Raw genomic sequence first — 26,941 nt, 5'->3', positions numbered from 1 at the left:
CCTTTTACCGACTCCGGTTGCTTTCATAAATAAAACAGTATTTGGCTCGAAAGGTAATGAGCGCCTACTTTAACACCGTTAAATCCCCTGAAAACATTACACGATAATTTTTAGCAATAGTTTTACCGAAAAGTTATCTAAAACTAACGGCCTGCGTCAGGAGACAGTGCCGGTAGTTTCACTTAAATTATTCTAACTACTAACATTAGCCTTAAAGATAGTGGTGTAGACAACACAAGCTAACGTTAGCAGCTGTAATCAGCTGGTTCTCTCTCTCAAATTTATTTATTTTTTTCTGATGGAGCAATCTGGTTTATCTTAATAGATTGATTGCAATTTATATTCCATGTATGCATAGATGGAGGAGTCACAAAATGTTCTTTCACTGAAAATTCAATATGTACAATATTTTTGGGGCTGTGGGGCGTGAACCCTCACAGCGTGGGGGGGAGTGGCCGGTCCGGCTTTTGCCTCCCCCTGGCCGGGGAGGCGCAGACTGCGGCCATGGGGCTGCCACCGGCGGCGCGGCGCGACTACGCCAATGTAAAAAAGGCCTTGATGGACAGACTTGGGCTGTTGCCGGAAGACCATCGCTGGCGATTCCGCGAAGCCAGGCGGGGGCCCGGGAACCGCCCGTTCGCGTTCGGCCAGCGTCTGAAAGACGCCGCCATGAGGTGGCTGCAGCCAGACGACGCTGGAGGGGTCCAAGGGGTGATGACGCGGGTGGTGCTGGAGCAGTTCGGGGAGGGGGTCCTGGCCCGACAGTGGCGTGGGTCCGGTGCCACCGTCCGACGACCCTGGAGGCGGCCATCACCCTGGCGGAGGATCACCTGGCGGTGCATCCCAGCGGGCAGAGAGACTGGGAGAGTTCGCGGACATCGGCCCGATCAGTAGCTGCGCCACGGGGAGGGAGGCTGCTGCGGACGAAGGAGCAACCCATACTGGCTTTTTCCCCAGGCCACGACCCACCGGCCCCGGGGAACTCAGGCACCCTTCCCAACCCACAGAGAGGTTCTCAAGCGCCGGGGCAGGAGTTTTGGAGGTGCGGGCGGCTCGGTCACCTCCGGAGAGAGTGCCCGCTGATGGAGGTGGGACAGGTGATCAGAGTGGCCGGCGTTCCGGCACCCTCCCCTGGTCCAGGAGCGCCGTACCGCGTTCCGGTAAGAATCCAGGGGGATACACACCAGACGATGGTGGATTCGGGCTGCACGCAGTCTATGATCCACCAGAGCCTGGTTCAGCCGGGGGCATTGGTGGAGGCAGACCGGGTGAGAATACGGTGTGTGCATGGGGATGTTCACGAGTATCCTGTGGTATCGGTGGAAATTAGGTATGCGGGGAAAAAGCAGAGAATGAAGGTCCGTTAGCTCCCGCCTGACGCACCCCGTCATTATAGGTACAGATTGGCCGGGGTTCCATAAGCTAATGAGGGGGGCTACGGAGGTGCGTTCACGACCGACAGGGTTATGCGAGATGTGCGCTGTGCTCAGCGGTGACGCGGGGTCGTCTGACACTGCAGACGGGGAGGGGGAGCCCGCGGCGCCTCCCGTAGAGACTCCCCCGGCTCCCGAGTTTCGCTCCGTGGAAGATTTTCCACTCTAACAGTCTCGTGACGATAGCCTACGACCAAGTGATATGTATTGATGGTCACCTGGTGCGCCCTGACGCAGCGCAGTCATTTCCGCACTTTTCATTGATTTAGGGACACGAAAACACAGTTGCTGGTGCCGAAAAGCTGCCGGGAAATGATTTTCCAGGAGGCTCACTATAACCCGATGGCTGGTCACATGGGATACGAGAAAACGCTAGACCGGATAATGACCCGATTTTATTGGCCAGGCATCCGGAGCGTCCTGCCCAGAGTGTCAGTTAGTGAACGCTCCGGCCATTCCGAGGACGCCGTTACGCCCTCTGCCGTTGGTGGAGGTTCCGTTCGAGTGGATCGGCATGGACCTCATCGGGCCGTTTCACCGGAGCGCACGCGGATATCGCTTTGTGTTAGTCCTCATGGATTACGCAACACGATATCCGGAGGCAGTGCCGTTGCGCAATATCTCTGCAAAGAGCGTCGCGCAGGCTCTGTTTCAGGTCATCTCCCGAGTTGGAATCCCTAAGGAGATTCTGACTGACCAGGGCACTTCGTTCATGTCGCGCACACTGAGAGAACTTTACAGGTTACTGGGCATTCGTACTAGCGTGTATCACCCGCAGACGGATGGGCTGGTGGAACGCATGAATAAGACTCTAAAGTCCATGATCCGTAAATTTATTAGCAACGATTAACGTAATTTGGACCACTGGCTTGACCCTCTGTTATTTTCAGTGCGGTCCCCCAGGCCTCCACGAGATTTTCTCCCTTTGAACTTCTTCTGTTTGGCAGGACGCCGCGAGGGGTGCTGGACCTGATTAAAGAAAGCTGGGAGGAAGGTCCAAGCCCCTGCAAGAATGAGATCCAGTACGTCCTGGACCTGCGAGCAAAAATCCACAGACTGGGACGGACGTCACGTGAGAATTTGGACCGACCTCATAGTGCACAGTATTGAGACGCCCCCGGAGCGTGACGGTCACGACCCTACAGGTTGCCCCAACACAAGAAAGAAGTGGTTCGGAGGGAATTGGCGAGTATATTGGAATTGGGGGTAATAGAAGAGTCTAAAAGTGCCTGGTGCAGCCCCATCGTCCTTGTGGCTAAGAAGGGTGGATCTGTACGGTTCTGCGTGGACTATCGCTGAGTGAATGACGTGTCACGGTTCGATGCCTACCCAATGTCCCGGATCGATGAACTCCTGGACTAGGAGCTGCACGTTTTTTCACAACACTGGATTTAACCAAGGGCTACTGGCAGATTCTTCTGCCGCCAGAGTCCAGGGAGAAAACAGTATTCTCCACCCCGTACGGTTTGTACCAATTTACCACACTTCCCTTCGGGTTTTTCGGGTCCCGGACACGTTTCAGCGTCTCATGGATCGGGTTCTGCGTCCGCACGCTGCATATGCTGCCGCCTACCTGGACGACGTCATTATCCACAATACCACCTGGGCGGAGCATGTGCGGCAGGTGGGCGCGGTGCTGGAGGCGCTGGGACGGACGGGGCTAACCGCTAACCCGGAGAAGTGTGCAGTTGGAAGGGTGGAGGTACGGTATTTGGGGTACCACTTGGGGGGCGGGCAGGTGCGCCTTCAGGTGGACAAGACTGCCTGCGGCCCAAGACAAAAAGTGGTGAGGCGGTTCTTGGGGCTGGCGGCGTATTACAGGCGGTTCATCCCTGGCTTTGCAGACCTCACCAGCTCCTTGACCGACCTGACCCGGAAAGGTGCGTCAGATCCGGTCCAGTGGTCGGAGTAGTGCCAGCAGGCGTTTGAGAAGGTAAAGCAGGCTCTCTGTGGGGAACCTCTCCTTCATACTTCTCTCTCCCCTTTATTCTGCAGACTGACGCGTTGAACAGAGGGTACAGCACGGTGGAGAAGGAGTGCCTGGCCATCTGGTGGGCGGTCGACTCCCTACGCTACTACCTCCTGGGACGCTCTTTCACCCTCTGTTCGGACTACGCCCCGCTCCAATGGCTCCACCGCATGAAAGATGCCAACGCCCGGATCACTCAGTGGTATCTGGCTCTACAGCCTTTTAATTTCCAGGTGGTCCATAGGCCGGGGGCGCAGATGGCTGTGGCTGATTTCCTCTCCCGCTCCTGGAAGGGGAGTGGGAGTAGGCTAGGCCGGACGGCCCCCCGCGAGAGGGGACGGAGAAGGGAGTGGTTCGGGGAACAGTGCCAGGGGGAGGCATAATTGGCCTCAGGTGGGAGTAATCAGTGTGTGTGTGATCCTTAAGAACGAGAGATCCGGCGACACCAGGAGAGACTGAGGCAGGCGAGGAAGCTGGAGCCGGACGCTCGTGCGATTAAAAAGAACAATAAAAGACTGTTTGCAGAAACCCCTCGCTGTATCCTCGTTATTCCCCGTTCCGCCCAAGAACTGCACCTCACAATGACATTGCTTCTTAAAGCTAAGCTTAAAAAATCATTACTTGCATCCTTTTATTTATTTATAAAAATGGTTAATCACGAAAACCTTGATCGCAATGAAGTGGTTTAACGAATGAAATATTGCTACAATATATTTAACACATATTAAATGTCTGGTTACTGTGGATACAATTGTCAATATACATAATTTGAGCAATCTATTCCATTTTAATGTTTTTTTTTCACATTTTTCAGAAGCTCGATTTGTTTTTTAGACATCTGCTTGCACTTTTTACATTGAATCATTTCATAATGAAGCATAGAAACAGAAGGGTAAGGGGAAATACCAGAGGGGATAGATGTACAATACAGCTGTACCAGGTTATTGTAGGTCTGCCCAGGGACCTGAAAAAGAAAATTGCTCTTTTGCCAACTGCGGCACAGTAAATTGAGGTGATAAGGGAAATCTTGATCAATTTGCACCATAAATAAAATTCTGAATTTTCTTTTCAGGCTTTTCATTTTAAATTATACCCATGCAGCGTGTCTCTAAAGCATATTTGCCTGACTGGAACCAGACTGGTCCGTGTCACCAGTTCAGCCTCCTAGGCCCAAGGCACCTGTGCACCAGCAGGTAGGACTCTGGGCTCACCAGGTGTGGGTCAGGTCTGACATTCTCCTTAGTATAGTTTGCTCACACACACGGTACTGGCGGACAACGAGCAACAAGGGGAAATACCAAAGGGAATAGTGTTGTTTAATACATCTGTACCAGCTTATGTAGGTCTGCGCGGTGGCCTGAGAAAGAAAATTGCTCCTTTGCTAACTCTGAAAAAATGAAATGCGGTGAAAAGGAAAATCTTGAATGCTTTGCACCCTAAATAAAATTCTGCATGTTCTGTTCAGGCTAAAAGGTTTACATTCAGACCCATGCAGCGTGTCTCTAAAGCATGTTGGTCCGACAGGAACCAGGCTTAAGTATCTGAAGTGTAACAATGACCTTAATTGATTTTCTGAACCAGGGGTAGAGAGTGGCATAGATCAGAGGGTTGAGACAGGAGTTCAAATAAAACAACCATATTACAATAGTTACAGATGAAGCTGTGTACATGTTATTTTGTGATGTGAGAACAAAACAGTAATATGTAAAAGCACATATCATAAACACAACTACAACAACACCAAGATTCCTGGCTGCTTTCATTTCAGACTTTTTAACGGTTACTTCGTTGTCACAACTGCAATGTGAGACCGCATGGCGCGAGCCTGATACACAGCCACCCCAAATATTCTAATATATAGAATGACAATAACAGTAATGGGAACAATGAATGAAACAATTAGATCAAAAACATTAGCGATGTAGTTCACGTCAATGACACTCTCCTATGCAGGAGTTATACCTGCCTGGATGTTGCAGGTTATTCTTCAGCAGCAGACTGTTATATAAAGCAGCTGATGACACCCAAATCTATGTAGCAAAACGGTCCAGGGAGGACCAAAATCGCCCCATAGATCTTCTGTGCCAGTGCATTGAGCAAAATTCCTACAACTAAATGAAGACAAAACTGAGAGGTTTGAAGTAACCAAACACCTTCACTCTCTGTCCCTGAAAACATCAAATAAAGCCAGAAATCTGGGGGTTGTCTGATTGTTTCCACCTGGTTCCAATCACCTGCACCTCCCTAGTGTATTTAAGCTGTGTGTGTGTCTCCTGTCACTGGTCGCGTTATTGTCTATTGTCCTGGATGTTCAGAGTTCCTGCCTGCCTTTTGTCCCGGTTCCTGTGTGCGTTTTTGCCTGTTGGCCTTTTGCTTTGTTGCCTTTTTGACAATTAAAGTCTTTTTGGTTAAAAGTCTGCATTTTGAGTCCTGCCCTCCCCGCATCCCTAACAGGAGGAGGTGGTTGGTGGAGGTGCGGAGCTGCCTTAGGGTTAGAAAGAAAACAACAAGCGTATCATTATTGGTAGCAGCAATTGTCATATCAAGAGATAATACAATTACTTAAAGACAAAAAACATATTTCATATCTGAATAGCCTGAAGTGGGAGATGGAGATGATGACCAGCAGGTTGAGAGTCACAGTGAGCAGAGAGATGGAGGATAATAAAATATAAGCAAGCATAGATACAAATACTTCATGAACCATTTGTTCAGAAGTCTCGCGTAGCAAAATACTGGCTGAATTTGGTGAATACATCAGTACACGTACATTCTCCTGACCGTCTGTGGCACGTTCCAGCGTGGTGTAGTCCATAGCAACAACCTCAAGGGGACGAGTGGCCAAGAATGGGGTTTGGGGTGCTTGAATCTTTGGCCGTGGCAATTTTGTCAACACACACCTCTGACATCCCTTCACCCGCTGCTCTACATCCCCATGCATACCCACCCAAAAACATCTGTCTCAGCAGAGTCAATGTCCGTTCAATGCCCTGCCCCATCTGGTCGTGCACACTTTTAAAAGGTAGGCAACAAAATCTGTTCAACCTTTCCAGCATGGACATCTTTAATAACACGGTACAGGAGTCATTCCTTTTCACTGCTCCGTGGCCACTGTTTCAGCAAAGAGCAAACTGTCTTCGATAAAGCCTTTCTCTTATGGAAAGTAGGTTTCTTCTGGCTGCTCCAACACTTTCTCACTACAGTCAGTGTCGGGTCTGACGCTTGAAACTTCTGAAGTTCTGTGTTAGAATATCCTGGCAAGGTTGGTGCGTTATTCTGAGCTAGCTTCCTTGTTGCTATCTCACTTGCCTCAGATGCACATAGCTGCCTAATCCTACCACACTCAATCCCTGCTGCAACTAAAGAGCTGTACCTGTCCTAAGCAAGTTGCATATGGCCACACACCCATCATACTCGGCATCCTCTCTCTCAGGTTCTGGCTCATTCGCTGCTGGTTTCTGGGAGAGTGCATCAGCTGCAGAATTGCGATATTTCACATCAAAATCAAATACAGCCTGCTGAGCAACCCACTGCTGTTGAATAGCCCCTAAATGGGCTAAAGATGACACAGGGGGTTATTATCACTAATGATGGTGAATTTGGATCCCAGAAGATAACTCCTAAATTTTCAGTGACCGCCCACTTTAGAGGAAGAAGTTCCAACGTCATACTGCTGTAATTTTGGTCATTCCTCTCAGCCACTCTGAGCCTCCAGCTTGCATAAGCGATGACTTTTGCTTCCCCCCCATTCCTGGTACAGGACTGCACCTGAATGCTCGCATCTGTCTCTAGCACAAAAGGGGAATTGAAGTCTGCGTAGCCAATCGTTGGGGCGCTGGTCAGCTTCTCTTTTAAGAGTTCAAAAGCTTGTAGGCGTTGTGGCTTCCAGGCTAACCTGAACAACTCATTCTTCCTGACATTACTGTTCTCTTTGATGCAAACATTTACAACAACATGAAGGGGCCCTGCAATTTGGAAGAAACCCTTAATAAACCTTCTATAGTAACTGCAAAACCCTAAAAAGGGCTGGAGCTCTTTCTCAGTACTGTGGATAGGCCATTTCTTCACTGTACCTATCTTGTCAGGGTCTGTGCCAATACCTTGAGCTGAAACTTGGTGACCAAGACACCTCAGTGTGGTGGCGGGTGTGGTTTGGCTCAGCTGCAGAGGGGAGAGAGAGGGGAGTGGCTCAGGCAACGGTGCCAGGTGTAGGCATAATTGGCTTCAGGTGCAAGAAATCAACGTGTGTTTGTGCCCTGTATTTCAGTCAACGTCTTTCCCTTGTTCGCCACTTAAAGGCATAATTTGTATTTCTCATGGAACGTAAACAATCTACCTTGATTGGGCATCACCGAGGTTAACAATACTTGACATGTTTTTTACCCAGTTCCAAAATCTGTGCCTGCAGTTGTACCACAAGGTTACGTCAGCCATGGAGGCAGCCAGATTGTAGTCATACTGGCTGGACCCGGTCGTTGGAGCAGCCCCCTCGCCTGACATTTCAAAATGTCCTTTCCGTGTCCTGTGGTCCTCTCTTCCCACAGTCTACAGCAACGATGCAGTCTCCCTCGTCCAGGAGCACTGGTCACCCGCCACCCTGCTGCTTCTGGGACACCTCATGGCAGCAGTCACCCACTCTGATCCTGGATCCGGATGCTAGTAGCCCTGTCTGACTATGATTTCATAATTTGCCGGGGATCCCACTTCTGACACCAAAATTAGTGTAGCCTGATTAAGATACATTTTTTTCTTTAACATGGGTTCTTTATTCCCCCTGACTGCACTCCTGGAGCACATCCTTAATGTGTCAAATTAAGAAGACACTTTAGGACAGTGTACAACAAGTAAGCGATTGCTTCTCTTTACTAAACTAGAACAGTATGGCATAGAATAGAGCTACATACAAAACAACAGTAGTGACCCCCTCTCGAGCGCCTGTGGCCACGGCAGCTTGTGACTCCCCTGCTGACCCGCTGAACAAGTATTTCCCACGCGCTGCCCCGACGCTAAACGCTAATACTGTGTTGTCGTCAGTAGCCGGCAGGTCCCGTTTTGCAACTCCAAATCCCACGTGAACTTGGTTGTATCACGTGACTCATGCCCATGTACTTAAAGTGACAGTACGCCCTAACTTGAAGTAGCACCTGTCAATTTCCCTAACCCTGTATGCGGACCATCAGGCAGTACGAAAACCTCCCTGCCCCCACTTCAGCCGGTTACACAAAGGGAGGACACAGGGCCTTCCTGCAGGAGGAGTTTAGGAAAGCAAAGTTCATCTTCTTCCCAAGACTTTTCATTCTCAGAGAGAAGAGACACAAAGCTGCTGTGCTCGTCATGCTCTTGTCTTCTTCCACATCCCTCCTCCTTTTTTAATATGAAAACTTCAGTGGGATTAACTGAACTTCCCCCTTACTGTTAATCTATGTTCGTAGGTCTTTCACCTGTGTATCTCCTCCCCCTCAGTTAGAATTTATCATGCAAAGTCAAAAAATGCAAAATTGTGAAAAGTGTGAACGGGTCGCACAGTGTTGTGCTAAGCTAACACAAGTGTGATTGTTACATTGGGTTCATCCCGGGCAGCTTCAAAAACGGTCAAAAGTCTGGTGTCTCACACGGACGATGGAGTGTGGATTAGTTTCAGAGGCTAAAGAAGACAAAACGTCTTTATTTTACATTTGTGATTTCGGGCTATACAAAATGAAATGACTTGAATTGAAAGTGAACATTGCATTCATAAATTATGTTTTCTAGCAATAGCATATGTTGATAAGGAAGAGTAACGAATCAATAATGGAATGGGGAAAATTTATTTTATTTTAAGAACTTTATACTTTAAAAGTAAGGACAGCCCGTATCAAGTCTGAAACTCTGTTTTGAAAGTACATGTGTAGAGAGAAAGCAATTATTCCGCCAAGTCAAATTCCTTGTATCTTTAACATATTTGGTAATACATGTTCCTGATTCCTAACTGCCAACGCTGTTAATTTGCCATTCATTACTACCGTGTTCACACAACTCATTTAATATATAATGAAAATAAACACACGCTAAAGTGAAGCCACTATAAGGCCAGAGTGTTTGTTAGAGGAAGGAAAGACACAAAACAAATCCACACACACTCAATTGTTAAATGACTAACTCTTGGGAGGTTTCTCAGCACACACAAAGTCTGTCAATGCAGGAATCAATAAAGATGTCATAGCTACTTCAAATCTTTTGGTTAATAAATCCTAATTTGCATAATGTTTTTAGCGAAAAACGTCTTAAATCAACCTTGATTGCAATGAAGTGGTTTAAGTAATGAAAGATTAATGTGCACCATAAATAAAATTCTGCATGTTCTGTTCCGGCTAATTTTAATTTAGACCCATGCAGGGTGTCTCTAAAGCACGTTGGTCCGATAGGAACCAGGCTTCAGTATCTGAAGTGTAACAATGACCTTAATTGATTTTCTGAACCAGGGGTAGAGAATGGCATAGATCAGAGGGTTGAGACAGGAGTTAAACTGAAAAAACCATATTACAATGGTTACAGATGAAGATGTGTACACGTTATTTTGGGATGTTAGAACGAAACAATAATATGGGCAAACGGATATCATAAACACAACTACAACAACACCAAGATTCCTGGCTGCTTTCATTTCAGACTTTTTAACGGTTACTTTCGTTGTCACAACTGCAATGTGAGACCGCATGGCGCGAGCCTGATACACAGCCACGCAAAATATTCTAATATATAGAATTATAATAACAGTAATGGGAAAAATGAACGTAACAAATAGATCAAAAAGACTAGCGATGTAGTTCATGTCAAAGACACACTCTCCTATGCAGGAGTTATACCTGCCTGGATGTTGCAGGTTATTCTTCAGCAGCACACTGTAAATTAAAGCAGCAAACATCCAACACAGACAAACACAGACTTGAACTCTTTTTGGTTTGACTTTGGTGAAGTAATGCAGAGGATAACAAATAGCCACATATCGATCCACTGATATGAGCACCATGGTTCCTACTGAGGACAAAAAAATAGTGGATGATAGAATCAACCAAAGAGAACACATGAGATCACCGAGCAACCAGCAGCCGTCTATTAGCATTATTTGAAAGATCATGAAGAGGCCAACGAAGAAATCTGAGACGGACAGAGAGAGGAGGATGAGGTTGGTGGGGGTCTGGAGCTGCCTGGAGGGAACCCGAAATTGATATTCGGATCAATAATTATGGGATTATATCTATCAGATATAAATACACAATACAAGAGAAATGAATTTGCAAAATCTACAAATATGTAACACTGGTTTCCATCTACCACTTTCACAAATACATTAAATGTTTTACTACCTGAAGTGGGAGATGGAGATGATGACCAGCAGGTTGAGAGCTACAGTGAGCAGAGAGATGGAGGACAACAAAATGTAAATTAATATTGCTGCAATATGAGGATGAATTGTCTTTCTGCAGGAGGTGTTGACGAGTTGTGGAAAGCAAAGCTCAGTTCCCACCAAGGTTTCCATCACCGGAGAGGAGAAGCTGCAGAACAGCTTCAGCTGACTGGCCAAAGCTTCGTGTCTTACAACAGATTTGTCTCTTTACTTTGGGTCCACCCCTCCTCCTTCATCACCTCTGATGTTGTTTCTTTCTCCATGGAGATTGAAGAACAAGAGTTTCCCTGCTAATCTTCTTTCCCGCTGGAGACTATGATCTTTTTCGATGTTGACCTTTGGCCTTCCCCGCTCAATGTTCTGTTCTCACATTCGACTGTTCTGAAGTCATATATGTTGCCTGCTGTTGGGAACGACGTAGGGGCAATGTTTGGTTAATAACTAGTGTGAAATTAAATCATTGACATTAATAGCACTAATAATGACAATATAAATAAATAACGGTGCACCACCCTAAAAAAGGACTAATAAGTAAACTATGAATCAAGTCTCAGAATTGATTTTCACTCATTAGGAGCAAGGAATTTAAAGTTTTAAGTTTGTACATGGGTATGCTGTCAAGGGGTGCGTGGAGGTAGGACTCAGACGCAGAGTTTTCAAAAAGAAAAGGGACTTTAATTGTCAAAAAGGTTTTCAAAAGCAAAAAAACGAAGACAGGAACGAGAACAAGATCGTGGACGTGGACAGGGACTAGGACTTCCATACAATGAACAATGACGCGACAAGTGACAACAGACACACATGGCTTAAATACACAAGGGAGGTGCAGGTGGTTGGACACAGCTGGGAACAATCATGACATGACAGACAATCACAGCGGACGACAGGACAAGGCAGGAAGGGATGTGACCCAGGGAGAACAGAGGAAGGAAACTACAAAATAAAACCAGACATTAACCCAAACCGTGACATATGCAATTTTTGGGCCTAAAAATGGCTTGGTTAGAGAGTGTTTGAAGCTTTACCCTTGATTCCTTGTGTGACGGCTGTGCAAGAGCTGGATTTTAAATAATGGGTGAAAGAAATGAAATGCACAAACATGGAAAACGAAATGTACCCCAAATGGCGTGTTATTTATACCAGCTGAGCTTCCCAGAAGCAGACTGATTAGTCACAGAATATGGAATGCCGTTTTAGTCAAAATTAAATATATAAATAAATACATGAAATATGCATTTGAAGTACATCATGAAATAAATAAATGAGGCAATAAATACATAAATATTAAATACATTTCATTATTTCATGGTACTTTTATTTCATAATGGCACTTTTCATTTCATGGTACTTTTATTTCATAATGCCGTTTTACATTTCACGTTCTTATATGGAAATCAGGGGGCATGGCTATATCTCACATTCAGAACAGACAACAGAGCCGTGTGCAAAAAAAAGCTGGCTAAGGGACGTGAGTGTTGACATAATGGAAGACATCGGTGGGCTCCGAGGTAGCATGCTAGCATTAGCAGATCAAATCGATCAACATGGGTTTTCTGCAGATACTATTTTGACGCATATTGAGGGTTTTTTGGAAATACTAGGGCGGATAAGTGCTCTTTAAGATGTATACATAGAAGACGAAGTTTTAAATTGTTTAAGACTGATTGAGCACCGCGTGAGGTCCAAGTTGATGAAGTCAACATTAGCGCTGGTACTACAAGCACAGATGCTGGACGCCCGCCTCTGGATATTCCTGGCGACAAGCTGGCTAACTTTGTGTTGTCCGGTCTATCAACCCGAGAAATCGCGGATCTGTTTGGTGTGTCATCCAGCACGATTCAGAGGAGATTGGCCAAAGAAGGCCTTAGGTAAGTTAACTTACTTATTGAGCTAAAGAGTAGGCTATGGTGGGCAAAAACATTTATAATACTGACGCTTTTTGCCCCCCTTTACGGGCTGTGGATCCTGGACTATATACTTTCCCATATATTCTAAAACCTTTAAACATCCCTAAATATTTGCACATACTGCACTGATCCATGCCATACAGCAGTGGTTCCCAACCTTTTTTCGTCCCTACTTTTGTCTAAGAAAAGCTGCGACCTCCGCCCCCCAGCAGGGCAGCACCCCATAACAGCCGGACTCATGGAATTCCCCCTTACGGGATTAATAAAGTATAAATAATTTATTATTATTATTATAAATACTGGCTACTACCACAGCCCGTAACATCCTACATGTCTCCACGATGATGGTTACGGAAAAGTTGAAAACAAAGAATGGACAAATAGGAAAATGTCAGTGCAACATAGGGAAATGCAACCAACGTCTGCTGTGTCCCTCAATGTCATCAGTCAAGGTCTGTCAGAAAACACCTCAATGATAGTGCCAGTGTGGGTGTCAAGCGACAATAATCCATCCAGAGAAAAACTTGTGTATGCCCTGTTGGATACACAAAGTGATACAACATTCATTGAACATGATGTAAGTAATGAACTGCAGCTCACTACCTTCCCAGTTAAACTGGAACTCACTACGATGACGGGTGAAAATATGGTCCTCAAAAGTGAACGGACATCTGGTCTGCGTGTGAGCGGTTTCAATTCCACTGTCCACATCAAACTGCCTCCTACATACACAAAGGACTGCATTCCTGTAAACAGACAACACATACCAACGCACGAAACGGCAAAGGGATGGCACCATCTCACAGCAATTGCAGATCAAATGCCGCCTCTTCTTAACTGCGAAGTGGGGTTACTCATAGAGTACAACTGTCCAGGAGCTCTCATCCCCAGACGTAGGGAGGAAATAAGGATCTGGTGGTTTACTGTGTCAAAGGCATCAGAGAGGCCCAGAAGGATGAGGACAGAGGAGCGAGAGGTGGCACTAGCAGTGTGGAGTTTTTTCTGACACCGCGAGGAGAGCAGTCTCTGTGGAATGGCCTGCCTTGAAGCCTGACTGGTGGGGGTCTAGAAGTCTATTACGGTGGAGATACGAGGAGAGTTGGTTAAAGATGCCACATTTTAGACAAAAAGGGAAGAAGAGAGACCGGTCTATAGTTTTTTTCTATTTTTTCATTCATTCAATGCATCGCAAACTCAATGACAACCTCTGCTGTTGAAAACCTATAGTGCATATGTATCGAATAGCCTACCAGTATATTTTGGCCCAGTCTCTGTGGGTTGAACATGAATATGAAAAGTCGAACCAATAAATCATCTAATAAATACATGGATTCCTATATGAATAAAACTATTGTTTCTCAGATTTGAATTGTGTCCTCGTTTGTGTATTTCAATTCTCTGTACATTGGGAAAAAGTGGAACAAAGACTTATCTATGTCTTTCTGCACCTTTGTGCATGTATGTTTGTGATCATACTAGCAGAAGAATTAATAGAAGATATATATATATATATATATATAAGTTATATGTAAGCAATATAATTTAAAAAACCAGGAAGTGCTTCCAACCGCATGTGCAGTTCATGGCAGTCACAGGGACTTATGTGAATTGTTTGAATGTGGAATGTGGGAAGTGATTTACAGAGGAACGGTCAGTGGGGCAGTGATTGTGCTTTTGGACAGGTTTGTTATGACATGATATTGAGGTGCTTGTGGACACATGGGATGGGGCATGAAATTATTATTGATTTTTATTGAGAAACACAATTTTCTCCACAGTATTGGGGTTGAGTCTGTTTCTTTTTGTAGATACTATTTCCCCTGCCTTAGGAAAAACACGCTCACACGGCACGGATGAGTCAGGAATGCTCAAAAGATTACGTGCTAATACAAATAGATGTGGGTACACATGTTTGTGTTTGACCCAATATTTTAGCTGGTCTTCACTCCGAGGAATGTTTGATTCCGCCAAATATCAGGTGGTGGCTTGCCAACCGTGTTAGAGGAAATCAAATTGAAGTGCTCCCACATCTCGGAGCGACCTCTCTTTGCCACAGGTTCCATTGTAAATTTGCTCATTGCTAATCGCAACAACACTGACTTTGACTGTATCGAACAGACAAGCCCGAACCCTGTTTCGAGCCCATCTGAATCGAAGCGGTGACGTGACTGTGCGCAGGATCGAAGCTTCGGACGGCACTGATGACGTCACTGAGCCGGACCGAAGCTTCAGCCGTCACTGATCACGTGATCAGCAGCAAACGAACCGAGCATCGATACATTTGCTTCGCCTTGCACTGGTTCATATTTCTACACAAGCTTCGAAGCAGGAGGGTCGGAGGTAACAACACTAGTTTTTGCCCATTGGCCTTTTACTTTTTTCCCGTTTTGACTATTAAAGTTCTTTTTGTTTCCCGCAAACTCTGCGTTTGAGTCCTGCCTTTTTCCCCACGCAACATCCCTGACATTTACTTTGAGTCCACCCCTCCTACTTCATCACCTCAGCTGTTGTTTGTGTCTCCATGGAGATTGAAGAACAATAGTTTCCGTGCTCATCTTCCTTCCCGCTGTAGACTATGATGTGTTTCAGTGTTAATTTCGTCGACGAAAACTATGACGAAAAATGTTCGTTAACAACCTTTTTTCCATGACTAAGACGAGACTAAGGCGTGACGAAAACGATCTTAAAAAATAAAAACTGTGACTAAATCTATTCTAACTTTCGTGAAAGACACGAGACGAAAATGTTGGTGGTCAACGAAGTCAAAATAATTTTTTCACCCTAAATTCGCATGCACCCAACAGACAGGCAAATAACGGCCCCGTACGGCGGATATTAATCATCATGATGACATCATCCACGAACCCAGAACGCTCGCTCACATCGGTGCAGCGATGGTTCCATTGAGATCATGTGGACGACGCTGAAGAAACAAGTCCATGTCAGAAAGCCATCAAATTTAACTGAACTGCACCAATTCTGTCTGGAGGAGTGGTCGAAGATTCAACGAGAAGCTTGTCAGAAGCTTGTGGATGGCTACCAAAAGCGCCTAATTGAAGTGAAAATGGCCAAGGGACATGTAACCCAATATTAGCACTGCTGTATGTTTATTTTTGACCCAGCAGATTTGATCACTTTTTCTGTTAACCCATAATGGTCATAAAATAACCAAACTTCACGAATGTCTTTTTGTGACAAAGAAGTTGTTAGGGTCCGTATTTGCTTATTAGTTTTCCCCCAGTCTTTGCTTTTGTTTTGTTGTTTTTTCAACCTAGAGTTTCCAACCTTGTGTTCCGCCTCCGGCCCCGCCCCTCTCCCAAGAGCTCAGCTGTGGCTCATTCCGGGGATCACTAGTGACGGGCATAAAGGCTCCTTCGTTCAGAGGCTCGTCGTCGTCAGTCCGTCCCAGTACCCAAGCTGGTCTCAGGTGCCGTTGAAAAAGAGAAGTAGCAGCTAACCAGTTTTGCATGTTTTGTTGTTGTTTTTTCCCCTGCAGTATCAGACCCACAGAGTACCACGGAGTACACGTGACTCGTTTGAATTGGACTCTGATTATGGTGTCGGGCCTCGGGTTTCCACACCAGACCCTGCTTGATCTGCCCCAGACAGCAAGACGTCGGTGGAGTTTCCCTCCCGACTCCAGTTGAGCCAGAGGAGCGCTTTGTTTCCCTTTTCGCCTCGTTTGTTTTTTGTGGAAAATAAAATCATTTTGGCTGTAAATCCAAACTGCTGTGCGTGTGCATTTGGGTCCACCAACTACACCCCCCTAACAGAAGTATCCGTTCCAATCACTCAGAGAAAAATGAGAGTGGTCGAAATAAAGGGAAACTCAAGAGAGCCATGACATTCGTTCTTTACAATTGCATGTAAACTTTTGACCAAAACTGTATGTAAGACATTGGCCTGAAAAGGGCCTTTATTTGACCCTGGGAGTATTTTCAATATATATATTGAATGACCATCGAGTCATGTGAACCATGAATTGATTACGTAGCATAGACCCCGGCAAAGGAGAGCTAATAATGTTTATAATGTCAGTTCAAAGTGGTGCAGCTCTCGCATGGAGTTAATTTAATTGCGTCGAGATGTGTTCAGCTCCATTCAGTAAAATACTCAATGAAATTACATTGCAACATTTTCATGATGGTGTTGAGAAACTTGTATGGAATGATTCTGACAAGGTTTTTCTTTGAATAAAAGTATATCTTTGATACGCTAAACATTTCAATGGTGTATTATGCCAATAACCACTTAGCAGGAGCAGGATTGGACGATGTAGAGTGTAACACAAACGTTCTGTTTGACCGAGAGAAAACCATTTTTTGGCTATGAAAATGAGTGAGATGAACCAAGTGAAAACTGGATTTCAGTAGATAAAAAAGAAAAATGCATTTAAATGCTGAAATATAACAATATATTATATATTGCAATATTTAGTATTGCAATAGTCAAATCTAACCTGAATCATTTTATATCAGATGACAACTGTTCTACACAGCACTTGCAGTGTTGGCAGTGAGGAGGCACTCATTTCATTCTCCACATGAATTGGCTTTAAGCAGTAGCGTTTTCTTGCAGAGGCCAAGGGAAGCCAGGCTTCCTCACTTTTTTCAGAATATAACTGATTTAATCATCATTAATGATTAGTCATTTAATAAAAACACTTTTTAACGTTTTACGTAATTCCTCTCAGTTGCGTCTGTCGTCTCCATTGTCTCTCTTCATTCATTATTAAGCGTTTTATGATGTGTAAAACAGCGGCCCTCTAAACGTTAGGTGGTGAATGAGGGTTGAAAACATGGTAGTGTAAAACATGCTTAGTACACGCAGTTGTGTCCGTGAGGAAGCTGAGCTGAGTTGGCCTCCCTTGATGAAAAAAAAAAAAGAATGATTAACCAATCAGGCGGGGCTATTGTGACAACACAGCTCCCCTGTGATTGAATGAAATAACGGAAGATTTGTGTTGGTAAGCTAGTGAAAGAATTAAGCGCAATGATGGAGGGTGGAGATTTGGAATATTTAGTAAAAAATAATTTTACTAAGCTGCCTTTACAGCAGCAACTCCGAATGAAATCTGACGGCAGGCCAACACCAAAACTAGAGCTCCGTGCTGAGAGGAAGAAACGTTTTCGGACTTTCAACGAGAAAAATGACGTCCGCAGTGAGCGGCTAGCTGGTAGCGCCAATCTTCAGCGGCTATTTTGCTGTCTCCTTTTTGACAAGGATTCCTGGTCTTTGAACAATACCTGGGTTACCACAGGATTCACCCACCTTGCCAACCTGTCTCGGGCAATTGAAAGACACGTGGTCACTGCGGTGGGAAACTGAAGCTGTTTGTACGCGTCAGGATTAATGAGGCGCTGGACTTGGCAAAAAGTCTGAGCACAAAGAAGCACAATGAGCAGATGCTCATGTCCCATAACGAAGTGTCCATGAGCAAGACACCTAACCCCTTATTGCTCCCCGGGCAAGAATGTAAAAAGCAGCTTAGTAGTTACTGAACTGCCCAATTAGCGATGTGAGTCTTGCTTGCGTTGATTTGATTAAGCAGCAAGTGAGTCCACTGAAGTTGTTGTTTATTGTTGTTGTTTATGTAGAGCACGGACAGCAACGGCCATGACGGGCCGGGCGGTCTGAACACATGCACATGTCAGGTGTGCTGGTTATAGCCACAGGTTGTTGTGTTGCTGTATAATGAACAGTTACATTTATTATTATATATCAACGATAAGGAAAAGTGAAAAGCATTTGTCTCACATAGAGCGTACACGTCGTGTTTGACGTGGATGTAAAACTTAATGGCTTTTGATTGAGTGTGTGAATGAATTCGCATCTTTCCAATATCAAATGAGTGAGAGAGAGACGGTGCTCAAAGTGTCGGTTACATTACAAGCGTGTGTAATTCCTGGTGAAGTGATGCTGGGCGTTGTATTAGTTCACCCAACTACATGAAATAGCAACATATGATTTTCTGCCCCCACCCCCATAAAACACACACAGATTAGAGGTTGTGTCTCACTTGGCTTTCTCAGAACTTTTCCCCACGCCGCTGTCGTTCAGGTGTCTGCAAAGGAAGTCATAAACCAACATTTACAATCTGGTCTGATGTGAGTGGAGACGGGGCGGTTGTGTGCTGCAGGGCTGATGAGAAGTGATGGAGAAACGGGGGAGCCTCATCTGTTTGTTTTTTTACAGATCCTGAGTGTGAAGTTTTCAAAACCATGAGGCCCCCAGAGTAACAAATCCTGAGGTTAGCTCATCATCCAACCTCAAATCTTCCCCTTTCCTGTTCAATAGAGAGCTCGGCGTGAGAATGAGCTTCCTGAGTGTCTTTGTGCTGTGACGGACTGTCAGGTTCTCTGCTGATTTCACCACAGGAGGAACATCTTCATCATCTTCACATTTCCTCTCAGCTTCCTCCTCCATCGGAGCCACAGTAGGTCAAATACTGTCCAAATTGATTCATAGTTTTACCTAATGCGTGTTGTATTAAGTTAAACAGTGGGACGAATGAAAGCAGCGCAATTCACCTTTTTTTTATATGCTTCTGTAGTAAAATGATTTGTTGTCACACAGCAGCCACAGTGAGGATTTTAACACACTGAATAAAGAATCGAAAGTACAGATTGAAAACATTCACCTCTCAAAAGAAATGTGAAGCAATTTGTTGTTGTGGAAAATGACCAAAGAATCCTGAATCCGAGGTTTCGAGGTGATTCAGAATCGGACCGTAAACCCTGACGGGTCCGTCTCAATCAGCTGTGAACAGACGGCCAACGTCAGCTCAGTAAAAAAAACTATGTTGGTGTTAAAGCTTTACACAATCATTCAGCACGTTGTGGATCCCAGTTTGCCGTTTTATGTGACAGACTATTTCTAGGCCTGGTGTGCTATTATCACATTCTTTAAATCGTCTTTGTCTGCTCTCAGAACAGACAGACGTAGAGCTAGACTGCTCTGCCAGAAGGGGAGGAAGGACTGTAAGAACATCACCATGCTCCAAGAGAATCCCCAGAAATGGCTGTTCATCATGCTCAACATCGGACCAGAGGCCATGACTGTGAAATACGAGTGTGAGTTCACAGTGAATGAAGACGACATCGACAAAACCAGGAAGGGAACGCCGAGCGAACTGCTGCCGAGTACGTTCAACGCTCTGCACGGTTTGTAGAGAAGAATTATGGTCACATGCAACACACGTGTTTCCACTTTCATATATTTAAACTTTTGGAAACGTTTTCTTGGATCTGTGCAGTTGGTCAAACGCTTTGAATTTCTATTTGTGTTGTAAACCAGAGAAGTACAAACAGGAAATTAACTTACCATGTTTTTTATCCAGGTCAAAAAGAAGTGGCCTGCTTGGCTCAGCCTTCACCTTCTTCTCGTCCTCCGTCTCTTGAGATCTTCTGGATTGCGATTGGTCTGCTGGCTCTGATGTTCCTGTACAGCTGTGTCATCACCTCCTTCTACATCAGACTGAGGGTGGATATGTCTCTGTTTGTCTTTCTGTCCCTGAAAAGACAAAAGAAACAACAAAGATACTCAAGGAAAATCTTATGAATTACTGTCTACATTTCTGTCTACATTTAGGGAAACATTTGGACAGCAATTTGAACCGAATGAAAGGTTATAATGAATGTTCCAGGATAGTTTAATTCTAAAGCATTTATATTCATATCTGTACCTTTAATAAATAAAACTGCGTTATTCGTAGGTATGCCACAACTCTTTTTTGTGTATTACATTACAGGTCATTTAGCAGACGCTTTTATCCAAAGCGACTTACTTTAAACCCACGGCTTTTTCACATTTTTGCCCGGGGAGCAATTAGGGGTTAGGTGTCTTGCTCAGGGACACTTCGACATGGAACATGGGGCAGCCTGGACTCGAACCACCAACTTTGTGCTTCCCAGCACACCTTCTCTGACCCCTGCGCCACAACGACCACAGCCCTGCACCCCAGCTGTTGCAGCTACAAGTCTCAGGCGCCGTATGAGGCTTCATTGAGCTCCACCTGGTGAAGAAAAGAACTTTAGGTAACCGTTACTTTTCTGTTTCTGTGCTTCAGTGCAGCAACGGAGAAGCTGGCAACACCACCTATGTAGAAATGAGGAAAGCTCCTCGGCCAAGGAATCCACCTCTGTGACTCCTCTTGGTCCACCACCGGCCTCGTGCTCAATGTGTCGCCAGGAGGACATTGGGTTGTTTGCTGCACATTATTTTTATTGATTTTAGCATGGTTTGTTTTACATTTTAGCATGTTGACCCACATTTTATTAGCAGTCAATAATCACATGCACCTGGAGGGACGTAATCGGTTACAGGGAGCGCTGGTACTGAAGCAACTGGCCAACAGGATAACAGGACCTCCCCTCCCCAATCATCACAGCTACTATTAAAGAACATGAAGCACGGCACGAGCAGAGAAAAACGAGAGGAGGGAAACAAGCAGAGGACAGAAAATGCAGAGGTCGAGCAGAGCAGGGTGCGAGCAGGCCAAAGAGGAACAGGACGGAACTGGACACCACTCACAGGAACGGAAAGGAGCCTCGAGTTGAACTCTTTTTAATTTCTTTTAGTACTTTTTTCCAGTCTCGCCCAAAGTTGGCGAGACTCAGAGATCTTGTTGACATCTCTAGTTTTCTTGTTATATTTTACTTTTGAGCCCAATTTTAGGTTGTGCTAAACTGCCAGATTTCAAAGGCAAAGGGCAAAGGATTTGAGAAATACATTTCTTTATATAAATGACTGATTAAGCCATCTTTAAACATATAAACTTTATACTTCAAGTATTAACAATGCCTGGAAATCTGAATTGAGACTGACGTCGATACAGGAGGTGTGAATCCTTAATGAGAGGGATTCACAAGAGAGCGATGGCGTAATGTTGATGTTTGTTGTGTAAATCGCTTTGAACAAATCCAGTCTCATGGGCTTGAGTCTGTCATGTAGAGGTTGAATGTGTGTGAATGAGTGTAAACAAGAGAGTACTAGTTTAGGAGGCAGATTTTGTCAGCATTACTTAACTACAAGAATGAAGTTTTCTAGCACCATCTCTGTGTCTGGCAAAGAGGAAATGTTTAATCTGGTCAGTGAAACCAAGAATTGCCTCCTTTTGTTCAGACAAAAGCCCCTCCTGATCCTGATTCCTTATTCCTGATTCTGTGACTAACCAGTCCACAAAGTAAAATCTGGAAAGCTCAGCTGGTTGTTGTATAAATAAATCATGCAGCACTGAACCTTTTCACATCTCCCTCGAGGCCAGGCCAATGGAAGCGATGCCGGATCCTTTGGACAGTATTCTGGAACCCCGAGGTGGCCAGCCATTGGGTGGGCATGCGCCAGTTCCAGGACGACGTCTTATTCGCTCTCGGCACCACTAAGAGACGTCTTTCCTCCCCCCGTTGCTTGGCGACAGTATCTTAAATGACCATGGAGTCATGTAACCATAAATTAATGACATAGCATAAACATCTTAGTGTGAGAAAAAAACTTTACCGCCGATATTTACAGTTGAAATATAACAACTTGAAAAATATTGTAATATTAGATATTGCAACATGCAAACTGAATCGCATCTGAATCGTTTGTATCCGATAACAACTGTTATACACAGCACTAATTGTTGGCATTGAGGTGGCAGACTCCACAGGCAAGCTTTTCTGCTTAATTCCTAACAAAACTTGTATTAGTGTGTTCCATCACAAACAAAACATCATTGCACACGATCCATAAGTAAGTCAGCGTCAATGCAAGCAAAAATTGGAGACCGCCCACAATTATCTGGCCCATTCCAGCGACTTTCCCCACCTCCAGCCTCCTTTGCACCCTCCTGGGTGTTTCTGCTTGCACAACAGGGCCCGTATTCACATTTTGGACACTAGCTTATCGTCATAGCTTAGGGGTGATAAATGAAACCTCTCAAAGCTACTCTTAGCAAGTCAGAAACCTTTACTACAAGACCCAAGCTTTAAACCTTCTACCTCGTCTCAACCATCTGCACCCGCACATAGGATGAATACGGTGGATGACCTGGATGAAAGGCTCTTGACTGAGAAAAGGGGCTAAATGAGGGCCCTACAAAAGATTTTGTTGTGGGCATTTTGATTAGGGCTATGATGGGCGACAGTCAGCTGGTAATAGATCTTGTGTTTGTAGTGAATGGAATGACGCAAGCTGTCGCGAGATCATGTCGCACGCAGCAGGAGACTAACAACTGCCTCAAGACAATAATTGCAGGCATGACCAGAACCGCCAACCCTGTGACTGTTTGAAATGATCCTGATGCCAATAATTGTTATGTACCGCGGAGCTTAACAACTGCTTGAATGGAATGTGAACGCTGAGTCAGAGATACAATGTCATCTTTGATTTTTGCCAATAACTGTAATATTGCATGGTTGCTTAATCTGTAACGCGTAATGATTTTGTGTTCACTCAATTGAAAAAGTGTGATCCTTCTGGCAAAAATCCTTTCAGCTCATCTCCTTGTCGCCGTCTAGCTCTGATTACTGCTGCCATTTCACCAGGAGGCATATGCAAGAAAACCTGCATTCTGGTTTAGCCCTGCAGGCGGAGAATTTTCACCGCAAAATGGAGGCACGCTTTCACAGGCGGTTTCTGTACATATGGCAAAATACATAATTAGGTGCACAATACTGTTGTGGATTAATTTATTTATAGTTTCAAGTATTTTCCAATTATTCTCTAACTCACTGACTATATCTATCTGACTCGAGATGAGGACCCACCCATCCTCAAAGACCAGGCACTTTCAGTGACACACCCCTAGAACACACCGGAGATCCAATAAACCAAGCTCTTTCCGGAAGGCCACCAATGAGTTTATACAATAGTTTTGTACATTTCTTTGACCATTGGATTGTGTGAAGCCCTCCTCTTCAATCCTAACTGCGTAACTCTCCTGTTGTTGTCGTCCGGCTGTTCTTCTCCTTGTCCTTCACCAGCCCCCCTATCTGGTTGTTGATGTTAAACTAACTGGCTCATTCTGGTCGGCTGACACGATCTTGCTGGCCCTCCCACTTTCCCCTTGACCTTCCCGTGAATGCATATATAGGACACGGAAAAGTGCAATTCGCCATTTCCAGTTCCAGCGATATGCATCTGCATTTTTACCTCGGTGTGGCATGTTTGTACATAACTTGCTATGCTTTTAGGTGCATGTTTTGAAACAAATACGCCTTAAGTGGGCACAAAAGCGTTAGTACATGAGTTCCTTTAGTCTTAACCCTGGGGGAAAATAATTTTCTGTCACTTGTAGAAATTTTTTGGACGAGGGAACTTCACATATACGACCCCTGACCTTGTCTCTGTCTAGAGCCTCCAGCATAACAATGTCAAACTCGAAACAGAGATATTTGCACTGAAAAAGGCTTGCAAACTTCACAACACATTCAATGTCTCCAGCTAATGAATTAGCAAAATACAGATAGCTAACTATACATGACATTGACTTGTCACCAGACAATAAAGGTGTAAAACCTAAAGATAAAGGCAAGGCCGTCCACGTAAGCAACATATAGGATTTCAGAACAGTTGAATGTGAGAACAGAACATTTAGCGGGGAAGGCCAAAGGTCAACATGAAAACAGATCATAGTCTCCAGCGGGAAGGAAGATGAGCACGGAAACTATTGGTCTTCAATCTCCATGGAGAAAGAAACAACAGCAGAGGTGATGAAGTGGAAGGGGTGGACCCAAAGTAAAGAGACAAATCAGCTTCTCCTCTCCGGTAATGGAAACCTTGGTGGGAACTGAACTTTGCTTTCCACATCTCATCAACACCTCCTGCAGAAAGACAATTCGTCCTCACTTAGAAGCAATGTTGATTTACATGTTGTTGTCCTCCATCTCTCTGCTCACTGTAGCTCTCAACCTGCTGGTCATCATCTCCGTCTCCCACTTCAAGTAGTGAAATGTCTCATTTATTTGTGAAACTGGTAGTGTTTAATAGCTTAATCACAAATTTCGTAGATTTTGCCAATTCATTTTTTCTTGTATTGTGTATTTATATTTGACTGATTGATGACATACATATTAATGCAAATATCAATATCTGTTTCCCTCCAGGCAGCTCCAGACCCCCACCAACCTCCTCCTCTCTCTGGCCGTCTCAGATTTCTTTGTGGGCCTTAACATGATTTTTCAAATAATGATAATAGACGGCTGCTGGTTGTTCAGTGATCTCATGTGTTCTCTTTGGTTGATTCTATCATCCAGTATTACCTCGTCCTCAATTGGAACCATGGTGCTCATATCAGTGGATCGATATGTGGCTATTTGTTATCCTCTGCATTACTTCACCAAAGTCAAACCAAAAAGAGTTCAAGTCTGTGTTTGTTTGTGTTGGATGTTTGCTGCTTTATATAACAGTCTGCTGATGAAGAATAACCTGCAACATCCAGGCAGGTATAACTCCTGCATAGGAGAGTGTGTCTTTGACATGAACTACATCGCTAATCTTTTTCATCTGATTATTTCATTCATTTTACCCATTACTGTTATTGTCATTCTATATATTAGAATATTTTGCGTGGCTGTGTATCAGGCTCGTGCCATGCGGTCATTGCAGTTGTGACAACGAAAGTAACCGTTAAAAAGTCTGAAATGAAAGCAGCCAGGAATCTTGGTGTGGTTGTGTTTCTGATATCCGTTTGTCCATATTTTTGTTTCACTCTTACACCCCAAAATAACTTTTACACAACTTCATCTGTAGCAATTGTAATATGGTTGGCTCAGTTTAACTCCTGTCTCAACCCTCTGATCTATGCCACTCTCTACCCCTGGTTCAGAAAATCAATTAAGGTCATTGTTACACTTCAGATACTGAAGCCTGGTTCCTATCGGACCAACGTGCTTTAGAGACACGCTGCATGGGTCTAAATGTAAAGCTATAGCCTGAACAGAACATGCAGAATTTGATTTAGGGTGCAAAGCATTCAAGATTTTCCTTTTCACCTCAATTCATCTTTCCAATTAGCAATTTTCTTCGTCAGGCCCCCGCGCAGACCTACGATAAGCTGGTACAGATGTATTGTACAACACTATCCCCTTTGGTATTTCCCCTTGTTGCCCTGCCATATCTTTCCTTCATTATGAAACTATTCAATGTGATAATCTCTTAAGCCTCTCCAGTTGATTCAGAATGCTGCAGCACGTGTATTAACAAGAACTAAGAAAAGGGATCATATCACTCCTGTATTAACTTCTCTGCACTGGCTCCCTGTTAAATCAAGAATAGATTTTAAGGTACTTCTCCTCACCTACAAGGCACTTGCTGGTGATGCACCGTCGTATCTTAATGAGCTTGTAACACCGTATTGCCCTACAAGGCAACTGCGCTCCATAGATGCTGGGTTACTTGTTGTTCCTAGGGTTTTAAAAAGTAGGCTGGGGGCCAGAGCCTTCAGTTATCAAGCTCCTCTTTTGTGGAACCAGCTTCCACTTTCAGTCCGGGGGGCAGATTCGGTCAGCTCTTTTAAAGTAAAACTTAAAACGTTCCTCTTTGATTCTGCCTATAGTTAGGGCTGGCTCAGGTTAGCCCGGACCAGCCCTTAGTTAAGCTGCTATAGGCTTAGAATGCCGGGGGAATTCTTAGGACACACCGAGCTCCTCTCTCACGCTCTCGTTCTACCATAATTCACGTTTTATTAATGCACATGACTAATTCAGCTTCTTTCCGGGAGTTTTTTTTTTTGTGCTTTCTTCCCTATCAGGTCTCCGTAGATCGTGGTTCCTTCGGGACCCTGGTCCTGACACCTACCGTGGCCATGCTGACGCCTGCTGCTGCCATCATCATCATCATTATTTTAGATATTAATCATATTACTTTACTCATAAACCGACATTACCCTCTCCTAAAATCTCTGTGCTCTCCCTCCCCACAGGCTTCTGTGGATGGTGGTTCTATCTGATGGTGGTTGCCCCTGCAGTGGTCCTGCTGTGCGCCTGGCTTACTACTCACAACTACTTCATTACTATCATTTCTGTCATAGGAATTGCATGTATTATACATTGTTCATTCTGTACACATGGCATCCATTGTAGTCTGTCCATCCCGGGAGTGGGATCCCTCCTCTGACGTTCTCCCTAAGGTTTCTTCCCTTTTTTCCCTCTTGTAAGGGTTTTTTCATTTTTTGGGGAGTTTTTCCTGTGCAGATGTTGGGTTTCGGGGCAGAGGATGTTGTATGTGTACAGACTGTAAAGCCCTCTGAGGCAAATTTGTA

At 44.7% G+C, this 26,941-nt stretch overlaps 2 protein-coding genes and 2 pseudogenes across 3 annotated transcripts; 2 read left to right on the top strand and 2 right to left on the bottom strand.

Annotated features, from left to right (window-relative positions):
• Nucleotides 1-4,834: 4,834 nt before the first annotated feature.
• On the bottom strand, nucleotides 4,835-6,217 carry LOC144383607 (trace amine-associated receptor 7h-like; annotated as a pseudogene).
• Nucleotides 6,218-9,670: 3,453 nt separating this feature from the next.
• On the bottom strand, nucleotides 9,671-10,921 carry LOC144383519 (trace amine-associated receptor 13c-like). Its single transcript, XM_078081217.1, has 2 exons — nucleotides 10,749-10,921; nucleotides 9,671-10,589 (listed from the first exon to the last, which is right to left on the bottom strand). Exons 1-2 carry the CDS (start codon nucleotides 10,919-10,921, stop codon nucleotides 9,785-9,787), a joined length of 978 nt encoding a protein of 325 aa, XP_077937343.1. The 3' UTR covers nucleotides 9,671-9,784.
• An 8,636-nt stretch (nucleotides 10,922-19,557) lies between these two features.
• Nucleotides 19,558-21,271, top strand: LOC144383520 (uncharacterized). 2 transcript variants are annotated; one of them, XM_078081218.1, is made up of 3 exons: nucleotides 19,558-19,859; nucleotides 20,045-20,178; nucleotides 20,765-21,271. In XM_078081218.1, the coding sequence occupies exons 1-3, from the start codon at nucleotides 19,691-19,693 to the stop codon at nucleotides 20,840-20,842; spliced, it is 381 nt and encodes a 126-aa protein (XP_077937344.1). In that variant the 5' UTR covers nucleotides 19,558-19,690; the 3' UTR covers nucleotides 20,843-21,271. The 2 variants fall into 2 exon arrangements, with proteins under 2 accessions (XP_077937344.1, XP_077937345.1); XM_078081219.1 differs by having other exon boundaries at nucleotides 19,562-19,838.
• A 3,146-nt stretch (nucleotides 21,272-24,417) lies between these two features.
• LOC120834429 (trace amine-associated receptor 13c-like) lies at nucleotides 24,418-25,584 on the top strand (annotated as a pseudogene).
• The last annotated feature ends 1,357 nt before the right edge of the window (nucleotides 25,585-26,941 follow it).

Source organism: Gasterosteus aculeatus, chromosome 10 (assembly GCF_964276395.1).
Source record: "Gasterosteus aculeatus chromosome 10, fGasAcu3.hap1.1, whole genome shotgun sequence".
NCBI lineage: Eukaryota > Metazoa > Chordata > Actinopteri > Perciformes > Gasterosteidae > Gasterosteus > Gasterosteus aculeatus.
The sequence above is the reverse complement of the archived record's forward strand: the minus strand, read 5'-3'. Positions and strand labels throughout refer to the sequence as shown.